This window comes from Coenobita brevimanus, chromosome 21 (assembly GCF_032717465.1).
Source record: "Coenobita brevimanus isolate Jiangsu-jjx chromosome 21, ASM3271746v2, whole genome shotgun sequence".
Classification (NCBI taxonomy): domain Eukaryota; kingdom Metazoa; phylum Arthropoda; class Malacostraca; order Decapoda; family Coenobitidae; genus Coenobita; species Coenobita brevimanus.
The window spans coordinates 31,361,155-31,374,776 of record NC_136974.1 but is presented as its reverse complement, the minus strand read 5'-3'; the positions used below and the strand labels follow the sequence as shown (position 1 = coordinate 31,374,776).

General features: G+C 40.8%; 1 protein-coding gene across 1 annotated transcript in view; it reads right to left on the bottom strand.

The window, feature by feature from the left end:
- Positions 1 to 13,622, bottom strand: part of LOC145392141 (uncharacterized) — a 79,296-nt gene that overhangs the window by 14,869 nt on the left and 50,805 nt on the right. Inside the window, exons 11-21 of the mRNA XM_080266592.1 lie at positions 12,207 to 12,353; positions 11,962 to 12,078; positions 11,573 to 11,722; positions 11,328 to 11,444; positions 9,833 to 9,970; positions 9,571 to 9,687; positions 9,184 to 9,333; positions 8,246 to 8,362; positions 4,520 to 4,651; positions 3,399 to 3,515; positions 2,452 to 2,574 (exon numbers count right to left, since the gene is read on the bottom strand). Of these exons, the coding sequence (XP_080122718.1) occupies positions 2,452 to 2,574; positions 3,399 to 3,515; positions 4,520 to 4,651; positions 8,246 to 8,362; positions 9,184 to 9,333; positions 9,571 to 9,687; positions 9,833 to 9,970; positions 11,328 to 11,444; positions 11,573 to 11,722; positions 11,962 to 12,078; positions 12,207 to 12,353 (1,425 nt within the window). The remainder of the gene's footprint in view (positions 1 to 2,451; positions 2,575 to 3,398; positions 3,516 to 4,519; positions 4,652 to 8,245; positions 8,363 to 9,183; positions 9,334 to 9,570; positions 9,688 to 9,832; positions 9,971 to 11,327; positions 11,445 to 11,572; positions 11,723 to 11,961; positions 12,079 to 12,206; positions 12,354 to 13,622) is intronic.

Genomic DNA, 13,622 nt, shown 5'->3' with positions numbered 1-13,622 from the left:
AAATTGTGGGTTATACTTCATCTTTTAATAACTCAATTAATCAAACTATGACTAAATATATGCAGAATTGAGGTGTACCTTTGAAATAAAGGAGGGAAATGTCAAAGCCGGTAACCACCACATTGTGTCAGGCTTCACTACTGTAGGCTATGCCACCACTTGTTCAGGTTCAGGTTCGTGATATTCTTAATTTGTTTTCGAGCACTGTAAATTTTAAAAATGTAAAAAAATGTAAAGCATCAGTTTCTCTTCCTTCTAAGCTGGCTCTCTCTCGCTCTCTCTCTCTCTCTCTCTGCCTGTTTGACTGTCTTTACGGCTCTTGCAAATACGTACAGGTATATAGCTTTGCTGGCCCTCGAGACCATAACTAAATTAAGAATTAGCCCTTGAAAAGGTTTAGAGTTTGACATCCCTGGGACAGAGAGTCGTGACAGATGGTAACACAGTATCTGGCTCTATGCCGAATACTGAGCAGGTAGGGAGTATTATGCAATATCTGACATTTCAAGTTATTTGGCACAGGACTTGGCTGAATTACACAAGATAAATGAGAGTTTACTGTATGTGTACTGTGGTGTGGGGGGCTGCAGTATAATGAGGCCAGAGTGGATTGTTTAGTAGAAACGGAAAAAATGAGGCTCTACTGTCTGTCTATCCATTTATGTATCTACTGCTAAACACCTTAGTTCCATAAGGGGTGGTCACAAAGAAATCGTCTCAACATCACCCTGTTCTTTCCCATTTAGCTGCCCTCCCTCCAATTCACTCACTCCTTACCCATATATCTCTTCACTTCACCTCTCCATCTCATCCTTGGTCTCCCTGCTGTACCAATGTTTAACCCCTAAAGTCCTAATCTCATCGATCGAGGTTTTTGCGCAATTTCTTAAAAGGACGAGCAACGCCGATCATGCAACATCCACAAAAAACTGGCGGCAGCTGGCTCCATCCCGGCTGTGATGCAGATGGCTTTTAACCAATCAGAACCAAGTGTTGGACACACCAGAGGGGAGACCCAGGCCCCTACCCAGGTAGTGGGGGGTGTACCCCCCACCTCCCTCTCACCACATCCCTTTACCCCACTACCTTGTTACTACCCTACCTCCCACCACCACCACTCCTCCCACACACTCCTCATGCATCCCCCCCATGTCCCCCCCCAAGTCATCTGGGGGGAGGGTATTTCCCCCCTACCCTCCCTCCATGTCCCTGTACTCCACTGGGGCCTTTCCTTTGTGTCTGGTGGTGGTCTCCTCCCATCCCTCCATTCCCATACACCCCTCCTGGCCTTACCACCTCCCACCCCCACTCCCACCCCCACCCCCTAGCACAAAGTATCTTTACCTCCCCGGCCTCGAATAATTTGCATATTTTTTTACGCTTTATGGCGCATGTTTTTGAATCATTACCTGTAATTTATTTGTATCTGCATACAGATATACACACCACAGTTATTTTAGTTGTCTTTATTCGAAACCCACCTGAAAAAGACATTTTATTTTCCCTAGCTAGATTTGACAGCTCAGAGGGGAGGGCAGGGGGGAGGGGAGGTTAGGCGAAGGGAGGGGAGGAGAGAGGGGAAAGGGGGGAGGGGAGATTAGGCAAGGGGAGGGGAGGGAAAGGGAGGAGAGAGGAGGGGAGGGAAGGGAAAGGGAGGGAGGGGACTGGAGGTATGGGGAGGGGAGAGGAGGGGAGGATAATTTTTACTATTTATCATATATTTCTTGCAGGGTTTCATGACCATTTTCCCTAGCTAAATTTGACAGCTTAGGGGGGAGAGGAAAGGGGGAGGGGGTGAGGGGAAAGGGGGAGGGGGGAGGGGAAAGGGGGAGGAGGGAGGGGAAAGGGGGAGGGGAGAGGAGGGGAGGGAACAGAAGGGACGGGGAGAGAGGGGATTGGAGGTATGGGGAGAGGAGAGGAGGGGAGGATAATTTTTACTATTTATCATATTTATTGCAGGGGTTTGTCACCATTTTATTTTTTTTAAGCACATTGCAATGGTTTATAACATCTATACACACACACACACACACACACACACACACACACACACACACACACACACACACACAAAAACGATTTTGGTGATTTTTGTACGTATTTTTGTGAAGAAAACAGGTGCGAGCGACGTATTTTCTTTATTGCCAGGGCTGTGACGAGTAACTATTATCAACTTTGATGGGCCATAGCTCGGTAACTATTGGGTCTAGAAAGATGGGGTTTCCGTTTTCAGGTGTGTAAATTCAAGCTCTATAAATCAGGCATAAAATATTTAACTTTTGAGAAAGTCAAAAAATGGGCCTCTTTTTGTGTCGTGGGAGGTAGTCAAGGCTGGAGAACTTGTACCCTAGGGGTTAATAGTAAGTAAGTGAGCTGTAATGTGGGGAGCTGCATTACAGAGAGGAAATAAAAAACTGATAGAAAAAGCAAAATATGAATGCCATACTGTACCTGGCAAACATCCCTTGAGCGTGCATGCCCCAAACCCGTCAAGACAGTGGCACCAGTTGCACTCTTCCCGCCAAGAAGACCCCTCTGTACAGGTTGCATCCTCCCTCGTAGGTAGTACCGGCTCTGAGGGGGAAGAGGTGGAGGGGGGTAGAATACAGGACTACACATCATGCAGCACAGGCAATTTCATAACATCCCCTACTTACCATTTCCTTGTATGTTATGTATCTATTAGGAGTACATTCTATACTGTATTCTGTTCACTTTAATTAACTGTATAACTGCCATCTCTCCATCTTGAATGCTGAGTAATAACAAGAGATAAATACTAGAATATGGTGCTAGTCATGAAGAAAAGCTATGAAAAGGTTGTAAAGCTATTCTTTTATTCTGTCACTGAACTGTGGATGATAAGCAACAAAAGGATGAAAATCTCTGCCTAGTTAAAATAAGTGAACTACAGATGGCATGGGTAACAACATACTACCTCTTCCATAATGATAAACTGTACAGTACAGGGGATTCACACGATCGTATTAGCTCTAAAATATGTAACTGTATTTCAATGATTTAACAAAATGAGATACAGGCTTTTCCATATGAAAGTGTAGCCTCTGATAGTTTCTTGCATTTAACTACCAAAAGTACATCCAGTCAAATGGACCAGACACTCATTCACTCATCATTAAAACCCTGTAATCCTGATAATACCTCCCAAAGAGAAAAAGCTATTGTGAGCTAGACACTCATTCACTCATCATTCAAACCCCTGGATTCCTGGCTCCACCTTACAGACAAATATACAGGTACTGACTTTCAAAACAGGCCCTCGTTGTTGTATTTTGTGCTGGTAGTGAAACAGGGAAATAGGCTAGACACTCATTCAGTCACCATTCATGCCCCTGGAATCCTGGCTCCACCTCACAGACAAATATAAAGGTACTGACCCTCTATACAGGCAATCTCAGTGCAGACTGCTTGGCCATCAACACAGTCACACCAGTTGCAGTCATCCTTCCATCGTGCTGCTCCCTCGCAAACTGGTTCTGTTGTATCATCAGATCCTACACAAAAGAAAACATTTAGTTTTCATTTAAAGCTCCTTTACTTAAATATGCTTCATTATCAGAGCTCTGAATAAATGAACATTCTCATTTAAAGTTCCATCAAAAGAAAACATTTAGTTCTCATTTAAAGCTCCTTCACTTGAATATGCTTCATTATTAGAGCTCTGAATAAATGAACATTCTCATTTAAAGTTCCATCAAAAGAAAACATTTAGTTCTCATTTAAAGCTCCTTCACTTGAATATGCTTCATTATTAGAGCTCTGAATAAATGAACATTCTCATTTAAAGTTCCATCAAAAGAAAACATTTAGTTCTCATTTAAAGCTCCTTCACTTAAATATGCTTCATTATTAGAGCTCTGAATAAATTAACATTCTCATTTAAAGTTCCATCAAAAGAAAACATTTAGTTCTCATTTAAAGCTCTTTCACTTAAATATGCTTCATCAGTAGAGGTCCCAATAAATTAACATTCTCATTTAAAGTTGCATCATTTACATCTGTTTCATTATTAAAATCAACATTTTTCTTCACTCAGAGTTGCCTGTGATTCATTATAAAGTTGCCTTGATTTTTTCCCCTGCTTTTAACTCCCAATCACTTCTCACTTTAAATTTGTTTAATTTAAAGTAGCATTTTGCTGGCACACATTCCAAACTTTAAGCTCTACTGCCTGTACTAGAGATCTTCCAAGTGAGAGGATTAACTGGAAAAATTATGATGACTGTACTAGATATGCTCCAAGTATGAATGGATTAAAGAGAAAAATTTGGATGAATGTACTAGAGATGCTCCAAGTATGAATGAATTAAACTAAAAAATTAGGATGAATGTACCAGAAATGCTCCAAGTATGAGATGATTAACTAAAATAATTATGACGGCTGTACTAGCGATTAACTAGAAAATTATGAGAGGATTAACTAGAAAAAAATAATATTACTGTACTAGGGATGGTCCAAGAATAAGAAGATTAACTAGAAAATTTATGAGCAACCTACCGGGCAGACACAGTGTTTTGGTACATACTCCAACCCCATTGGTACACTTGCACCAATTACAGTTTTTCCTCCAGCGGGACCCCTCTGCGCACTCTGGCTCTTGTACACTTGGCAGCTGTGGGAACCTGTCACCTGTGAACATTGTGGAAATTAGGGACTGAGACAATAACATAATTTTCATCAACATCAACATCATCATCACTGTCATTGTTATCAGTGTCATCCTCATCACTGTCTCATTATCATCATCATCATCATCACCATCACTGTCATCATCATCATCATCATCATCATCATCGTCATCATCATCGTCATCATTCTGCTTCTTTTTCCCTTTCACACACATGGAAGAGGGAGGTGAGGTTGGATCGAGAGAGAGAGAGAAAAAAAAAAAATCATGAATTAGGAGAGCTAATCAACAGCATGCCCAATGAAATGGGCAACACACACACTCACTTAACATTCAAACCTCCAAAATCCCGACCCCACCTCACAGACACACCTTCGAAAGAGTAATAATCAATGCCAAAACCATAATCAAATATAACTTTCAATTACCAGCAAGGCACAGTACAAATATACATAAACACATTATTAACCCCTTAACCGCGGGGAGTCACTTTTGTGACGCTTGGGAGCAAGGGATCATACCGCGAGGCGTTGCTTTTGTGATTCTGTGTTATTTTGAATTCACCCGGGCTTCCAAGTGGGGGCTTGTATCATCTATCAGTACTGCCAATGTCCAACACTAGTCAGCACTCCTAATCTCATCTGTACTCCCATCCATTGTTGACAATTTAGCCATTTCTCCCTGTACTTGACTCCCCTCCCTACCCCCCCTCCATTACCCGATCCTCTCGCCTGCCCGGCCGTGCTATGCTAAGTAAATCTTCCCTGGAATTTTTCACTGATTTCATCCATTGAAATAAGCCCTATGCCCTATTCTTATACCAAATAATATATACAAGAAAGAAATAAGGTAAGTGAGAGTGCCATACACCTGGAATTGGCTAATTATCACCTGACAACACCTCACGTGCACTTGTTCGCTAATTTTCGCTGTTTATTTCCCCTTGAAATATGCCATATAATCTATTTTCGTAATAAATATACATATAGGGAGGGAAGGGAGAAGCCTAAGTGATATTTACATTCACCTAGAACTACCTAATTTATAATGTATTGTCTAGATTTCCTGCCAATCATTTCACTCCTAAAATTAGCTGTGTCATGAGGCTAAACATTGGCAGTACTGATTTCCCTAGGTAGGCCACCACCCCGGCCCACTCTTATCAGTTCACTCTCATCTTCCAGTGTGGGGGTACGTCTGTTCGCGCTTGCTAGCTTCAGGGCCTTTTCACCCCCATGCAAAGGGCCCTGTGACCTTTATCCCCTACTAAACCTCGTGTGGAAAGAGGTAAAGGGCTGACAATTGATAAAAGAGTGACTACGATCTTTCTATTGAGAAAAACAGTGCAAGTGGAATTGTAAATAATGTGTAAACAGCAAGTGAAAGTAATGAATGTAAATATAAGTGAACAGTGGAAAATAGTTTTATAAGTTACTTCAAGTGACAGTGCATAACACAGTGTAAATAAAATAGAAATGTGAATAACGTAAATAAACTAGAGAACGTAAATAGAAATGTAAACGAGTAGTATTATAAGAATACGAGTATATACCCTAGGAGTAATGAAAGTGAAAGTTTCACTCTGGCATGTCTGAATACTATGAGTTATGAGAGTGAAATTGAAAGTGACATTCACTCTCATTGCTAGTATACAGGACGAGAAAGAGAATGCTACGTATTTTACTGAAAGAAATTGAATCCCTACAGTGACAATAAACTAATACTACTGAAGGAAACTTATAGATAAAGACTGTAGATATATATAAGTGTTATATAGTAATAGAAATATAAAGTGTGAGGGGTTTTATGAATAATAAATGACAGAGTACCAAGAGCGAACTAGCGCAAGTGCGACGGTAAGACGCGCTCGTAATTTTCATTGCTTTCACAGTGTTTTTTTTTTTTGGAGTATGGATCCCAAACTACTTGAAAATCATAGAGTAGTCTTTATAGTGTTAATATCTGGCTGTGGTAATCATATTACGGGTTGTCGGGAGGTGTAAAGTGGAGACTTCGTTACCCAACTTCAGAGGTCTCCACAAGTCCTACGGTAACTGACAAAGGCTCAACAAACATTCCAGGAGAAAGCTGAAGGTATGTGCCATAAGCATTTTAATATTCTAGGACTAATAACTGATTTTTGGCAAATATTTTTTGAGAGTTGGTCGGAGCCCGAATAACCCCGCGGCACACGCGAAACATTGGTAAACATGACCGAGGTGTAGGGGTTAAATATAAGCAAACAGGATGATCTCAGGGATAAGGGACTGAATAGAGAGGCTCCTACAGATCAAGCAGTGTGAACAGCTGCCATTAGGCAACCAAGACCAACACTTGCAAGCATGTTAGAGCCTTTATTAACCCTTTAACCGCGGGTGTCATCCCAGAATGACATTGCAAAAACTGGACCAAACCGCGGGTGTCATTCTCGAATGTTTGTGAATATTTTGAATACCGCGCGTTTTTTCCATGCGCCAATTGTTTCAAGGGAGAGTAGCTATTAAGTTCTTTCACTCCAGCCGACCCCCACCTCCCTCCTCCCATCCCCCGGGCCCCCACCTCCCACCCCCCCAGCCCCCCACCCCACCCGTGACCAAACACGCATCAGTATCTGTCCAGCTGTGTGAGTGACAACACCGCTGATGTGGCAGTGAAGTGCGGGCAATTACAGTGCCTTTTACCTGCCTCAGTGAACACAGAGTGGGTGTTTATCATATGTGCAGTGTTCATATATGTTTATAATATTATTATCAGAATGAGGTTGGCATTTGGTAATGGTGTGTAAGCAAAAAATAGTGATTACAACACCGCTGATGTGGCAGTGAAGTGCAGGCAATTACAGTGCCTTTTACCTGCCTCAGTGAACACAGAGTGGGTGTTTATCGTATGTGCAGTGTTTATATATGTTTATAGTATTATTATCAGAATGAGGTTGGCATTTGGTAATGGTGTGTGAGCGAAAAATTGTGATTACAACACCGCTGATGTGGCAGTGAAGTGCGGGCAATTACAGTGCCTTTTACCTGCCTCAGTGAACACAGAGTGGGTGTTTATCGTATGTGCAGTGTTCATATATGTTTATAGTATTATTATCAGAATGAGGTTGGCATTTGGTAATGATGTGTGAGCGAAAAATAGTGATTTTAGATCGCTCACTTCTAATGGCACTGCCCATCCAGTGATAGTCAACGAAATTATGAAACCTACATCATTGCAAAGCCGAAGGTTAGTACTTTCTAATGGTACCTTAATTTTCGCTCTAGATTTATTCTGTGCAGAGTTATAAAGGTTTAAAGTTTGTTTACATTTTGGCTGGAACCCCCGCAGGAGAGGCCAGTCGGGGCAAAACAATGCCCGCGGTTAAAGGGTTTACGAAACAAAGCAACAGCATATCATTTAATACTATCTCTTCTACAATAAAGCATTTCCATTTAAAGGACTGTACCCTCATAAAATGTCCAGTGTTTTATTTTTTGTCTTTTAAAAGAGACAATAATGAGATATTGTATTTAAAAAAAGAAAAAAAAAGAAAGCCAATCCCATATCACAACTAACTAATATAAAACCTGTCAAGCACTACACACAACTGTACTAACGATTAAAGCAGGCTCTGGTAGTGCAGATACCACGGCCCTCCACACAGTTGCACCAGTTACAGTCCTTCTTCCATCGTGACATTCCTTCACACTCTGGCTCAGACGTCACATCATAGTCTGAAACATCAATCAAACCATTATCCCCCTTGAATCCAATGATGTACAATATTTTCCCATTTTCTTGCCACTCCCGGGTAATTTTGTTAAGCTCTGGAGAGATCCCAAGCAGTGAGGGGGTTAATGAAGGCTATACCTAACCCCTCCAAGTAAAAACTAATCTCCTAAACCTATATGAATAAACTTATCTGCAGATAGTAAAAGTGAAATATAAAGACATCACTGGATTGTGGTGTAAAAGCAGAATGAAAGTTGCTAAATTATCTCCTTCACTCCAATGTTGCATTTTTCATTATATTCTTGTTACCTTCAGCTTAGGAGAGTATTTTCAAACTGGAGTAGTTAGATAAAGCTTTCATTAACCCCTTTACCATCAGAGGTTTGGTTTAACTAAATAAAACTGTTTGGTGGTGGCAAGAATATTTAAAAAAAACAGATCAGTGGATTGAATGGGCTAATTACTGCACTAGCCACTATTCAGAACAAGGTCCAGCATACTATGAGCAAATGATGTAGAACACTGACACAACCCATGAGTCTGGTGGCTATGTGGGTCTTTAAACATTCCATTACATAATCCACTGATCATTCATTATCAAGTCACAGTTTGCTCTGTATAAATGGTAGAATAGGGGCTTGGAGTTGGGCTACTCAGTCTTGACATTTAAGGCAAGGTTAATAAAAATGAAATTGTATTAGGTTTAAATTATTAAAAAAGTTAAAGTTTAGTAAATATCCATTGGAGGCAGGCTCAGAACTATAAAACACTGTAATACTGGATTGTGCAGTAAATATTTAATACATTACATTAGTATACTCACTAGGCAGACAGGCCTTCTTTGTACAAGTGCCAACACCATTTCTACACGTGCACCAGTTACAACTCTGCCGCCAACGTGACCCTTCTGTGCACTCCTCCTCTCTCACAACACCAGTCACCTGAACCGCTGGACGCTGTGGGAAATCCTCACCTGCAAACAAACAATGGAAACACTAAGTAAAAACTTTATATATACTCTGACTTTTTTATTTTAATATCAGCAGCTGTAACATTTAATTACCAACATAGGTACAGGAGAGGATTCCCACACACTTATCACTGAGATGAAATATTACAAGACTTTACAGCACTGATGTACTGAATGCACTGCATTAAAAATAAAGGAAAGGATGTGTAGGATATATAAGAGTGTAGTTGTGACACTAACGGTTAATGCAGGCTCTGGCAGTGCAGATACCACGGCCCTCCACACAGTTGCACCAGTTACAGTCCTTCCTCCACCGTGATGTTCCCTCACACTCCGGCTCAGATGTCTCATCATAGTCTGCAATAAAGATTTTAAAGTATTTTAAAATCTTAAATGTTTAACATAACTTCCTCCAAGTAAAACTAGAATTACAAAAGAATACTGTACAGTACATTATATGCAGTGGACACATACTGTACATTTTCCAATGCTGTTGACTTACTAGGTAAACATGCTCTCTGTGTACAAACACCAACACCATTGTTACACGAGCACCAGTTACAACTCTGCCGCCACCGTGACCCTTCAGTGCAATCTGCCTCTCTCACCTCTACTGTTGGAAGCTGAGGGTGATTCCCACCTGAAAACAGAGTAACCAGTTAAAACACATTCTACTATACTGTCACTCTCCTCTACCTTGATGCTTGGCTTATGTATCCCCATCTTCAAATACACTGTTTTCTAAACCACTTTTCTTCATAACAAGGACTCCAGTCCCTTCAGGATACATGGTACCAATATATACCGGTATTCACCTAACATACATTTACATAAATAAACATTTGTATGAAAAGAGAATGAATTATCGGTATGTAAGGAGGAACACAGGACAAGGGCTAGACACACCTCTTTTCCTTGACAGTCAACAAATTCCTTCAATCTGGCAGGCAATGTGAAGTGCACAGAAAAAAAAAATGTATGTGGATGGTTATGAAAGTGATGTAGACCTGAGAGTCTAGGGGGTTACACAGTGAGTGAATGAGTGTCTGGCTCATATAACTGGGCATGCTGATGACAGTTCTCCCTCTATTATGGTTTCTTTTTCCTTGCTTTCTACACCATACGTCACCTCAGCCTCAAATGGGAGAGATTAGGATGACAATTATGATGACGACAATGATGATGATGGTAGCAGTATGAAGCACACACCAAAAGAGTAAGACTATGCAAGATACTCTCTGATACCTGGTTAGGAATGAGAAATATGGAAGGCAGGACACAATTCTCACTGAGGATTGTTGGCAAACTTTTGCTTGCCACCTAATATGGAGTGGCATTCTAACGATCTGGAGGGGAAACATGCACAAGAGTAGGTCTGGCAGACAAATATGAGGGACTATGAAGAATGCTGTGTGGAAGTTAATGTAGTGTGGTGGTGGTGGTAGGGGGGGGGTGATAAAAAGAAATACTTTCAGAGCATATGGCTACATGATGGAAAAACACAATGAGAGCTGGATGGCTGAAAGAATAAGTGAACACTGTAAAAGAATGGGGTTACAGATGTTACGAGGGGAGCTGTTGTGTCTAGAAAATACAGGATATTGTGTAGGGCCAAAATATGTCTGGGGAATGTTTGTGGTGCTGTGATGAGGAGGGGCAGAGTGAGATGGATTGTGCACTGGGAGAGGACTAAGGATGACAAATGGGTGAGGAAAGTGAAAAGTGTGAACATCAAGGGTAGGATTTCGAGAGACTGGCCAACAAAGACCTGGGATGAGGTCGCATAATGTGACCTCAAGGATAAGGGACTGAATAAGGAGGCTGCTAGAGACTGAGTAGCATGGAAAATTGTCATTAGGTGACCAAGACCAAAGTATGCATGCATGTTGGAGCCTTTATAAACAATACAATACGATATGATACAACCCCTCATATGACTGAGTCAGACAATAGTTAGATGCATAAACCAAACAAAAGACTGAAACTATGACACTCACGATCAAAGCAGGCTCTAGCAGTGCACACACCACGACCCTCCACACAGTTGCACCAATTACAGTCCTTCTTCCACCGTGACGTTCCCTCACACTCTGGCTCAGACGTCTCGTCATAATCTGCAACATTAACATTTTTAAAAAGATGTGAAAACACTTAAACAACAAAGTTAGCTGAGAAGTACAAAACATTACAGTACACGCAACACATTACATTATTCATCGCTGTTAAAGCACTGTTGACTCACTGGGCAGACAGGCCTTCTTTGTACAAGTGCCAACACCATTTCTACATGTGCACCAGTTACAACTCTGCCGCCAACGTGACCCTTCTGTGCACTCCTCCTCTCTCACAACACCAGTCACCTGAACTGCTGGGCGCTGTGGGAAATCCTCACCTGCAAACAAACAATGGAAACACTAAGTAAAAACTTTATATATATATTCTGACATTTTTATTTTAATATTAGAAACTGTAACATTTAATTACCAACATAGGTAAATGAGAGAAGTCCTGTACACTTATCATTTAGATGAAATGTTACAAGACCTTACAGCACTGAAGTACTGAATGCACTGCATTAAAAATAAAGGAAAGGATGTGTAGGATATATAAGAGTGTAGTTGTGACACTAACGGTTAATGCAGGCTCTGGCAGTGCAGACACCACGACCCTCCACACAGTTGCACCAATTACAGTCCTTCTTCCACCGTGACATTCCCTCACACTCTGGCTCAGACGTCTCGTCATAATCTGCAACATTAACATTTTTAAAAAGATGTGAAAACACTTAAACAACAAGGTTAGCTGAGAAGTACAAAACATTACAGTACACGCAACACATTACATTATTCATCGCTGTTAAAGCACTGTTGACTCACTGGGCAGACAGGCCTTCTTTGTACAAGTGCCAACACCATTTCTACATGTGCACCAGTTACAACTCTGCCGCCAACGTGACCCTTCTGTGCACTCCTCTCTCACCACACCAGTCACCTGAACTGCCGGGCGCTGTGGGAAATCCTCACCTGCAAACAAACAATGGAAACACTAAGTAAAAACTTTATATATATATATATATATATATATATATATATATATATACAGTAGAACCTCTCTCATTCGGACTATATGAGGGGAAGGGTTGTCCGAATTAGCAGATTGTCCGGACCATCAGGGTAATCTCCAGTTCATACCAAAAACTATCTACATATGGTATGTTTGTTTATTATTAACATATGTGGCATATATCAACCCTAGGTAACTGCAAAAGATGAAAGGATACTAAAATAACCAAACTAATCATGTATGATAGTTTTGTATTGCATAATTTACAGGTAAGGCCATGACAAGAAACTAGCCTACATTTTAAATTGTAGTAAGTGACTATGGCCCGTGTAGGCAAAAAAATAAATTAATTAATTAACTGTAATATTTGGAATAAAAATAAAACTTATGTAGGCAAAAAATACATTGTTATCTTTGGCATATTGAAAACGCCCATATGGGCAAGAAGCTAATGTTTGATGTACAAGTAAAGCACATTTAAGTACAAAAAATAACCTACAGTAATCATTAAACACTGCAGAATATTCTGACCCATTTTTGTGTAAGCAAACTCCTCCTTTTAACATCTTTATTCATTGCAGAAGCTACACTTGCATTAAGGGGCATGGTAAGGAGGATTAACTTTTAAAACACCACGTACAAATATAAATGGTTGGTGAACTAGTTGATGGAACGAATGCTAGCGTGTGTTTAAACAGGCGCCCATGTTGCAACCTTGCGTGATCCAAGACTAAACGAATGATGATCGCTTTCCGCGCCAATACTGAAAATGACTTTAGAATTACTTTCAACATATTTTTGGAGCTTATTATTTTTAAATTTTGTCCGAATTAACAGAAATCTGGATTAAAGGGGTCCGGACCAAAGAGGTTCTACTGTATATCGGATACACCAAAAACCACATTCTGTACCTTCACATAATCGTATCCGACAGAGTCAATCCAGACGCTGCTATGTTAAAAAAGGGTGCCAAAAATCCCTGATCATGCACTTCTCCTCACAAAATTCATCCAGCCAGCTCGATCACCTGTCAGTTCCCTAGCCTCCCCGACTTCCAAACCTCTCTTCCTCACACATTCATCCACCATATCTCTCCACCTTCTCCTTGGCCTACCTCGCCTCCTCCCTCCTTCGAATTCATTCAGATATACCTTCTTCACCACTCTATTGTTATCCATTCTCTCCACATGACCATACCATCTCAGTACACTCTCTTCAATTCTGGTGTC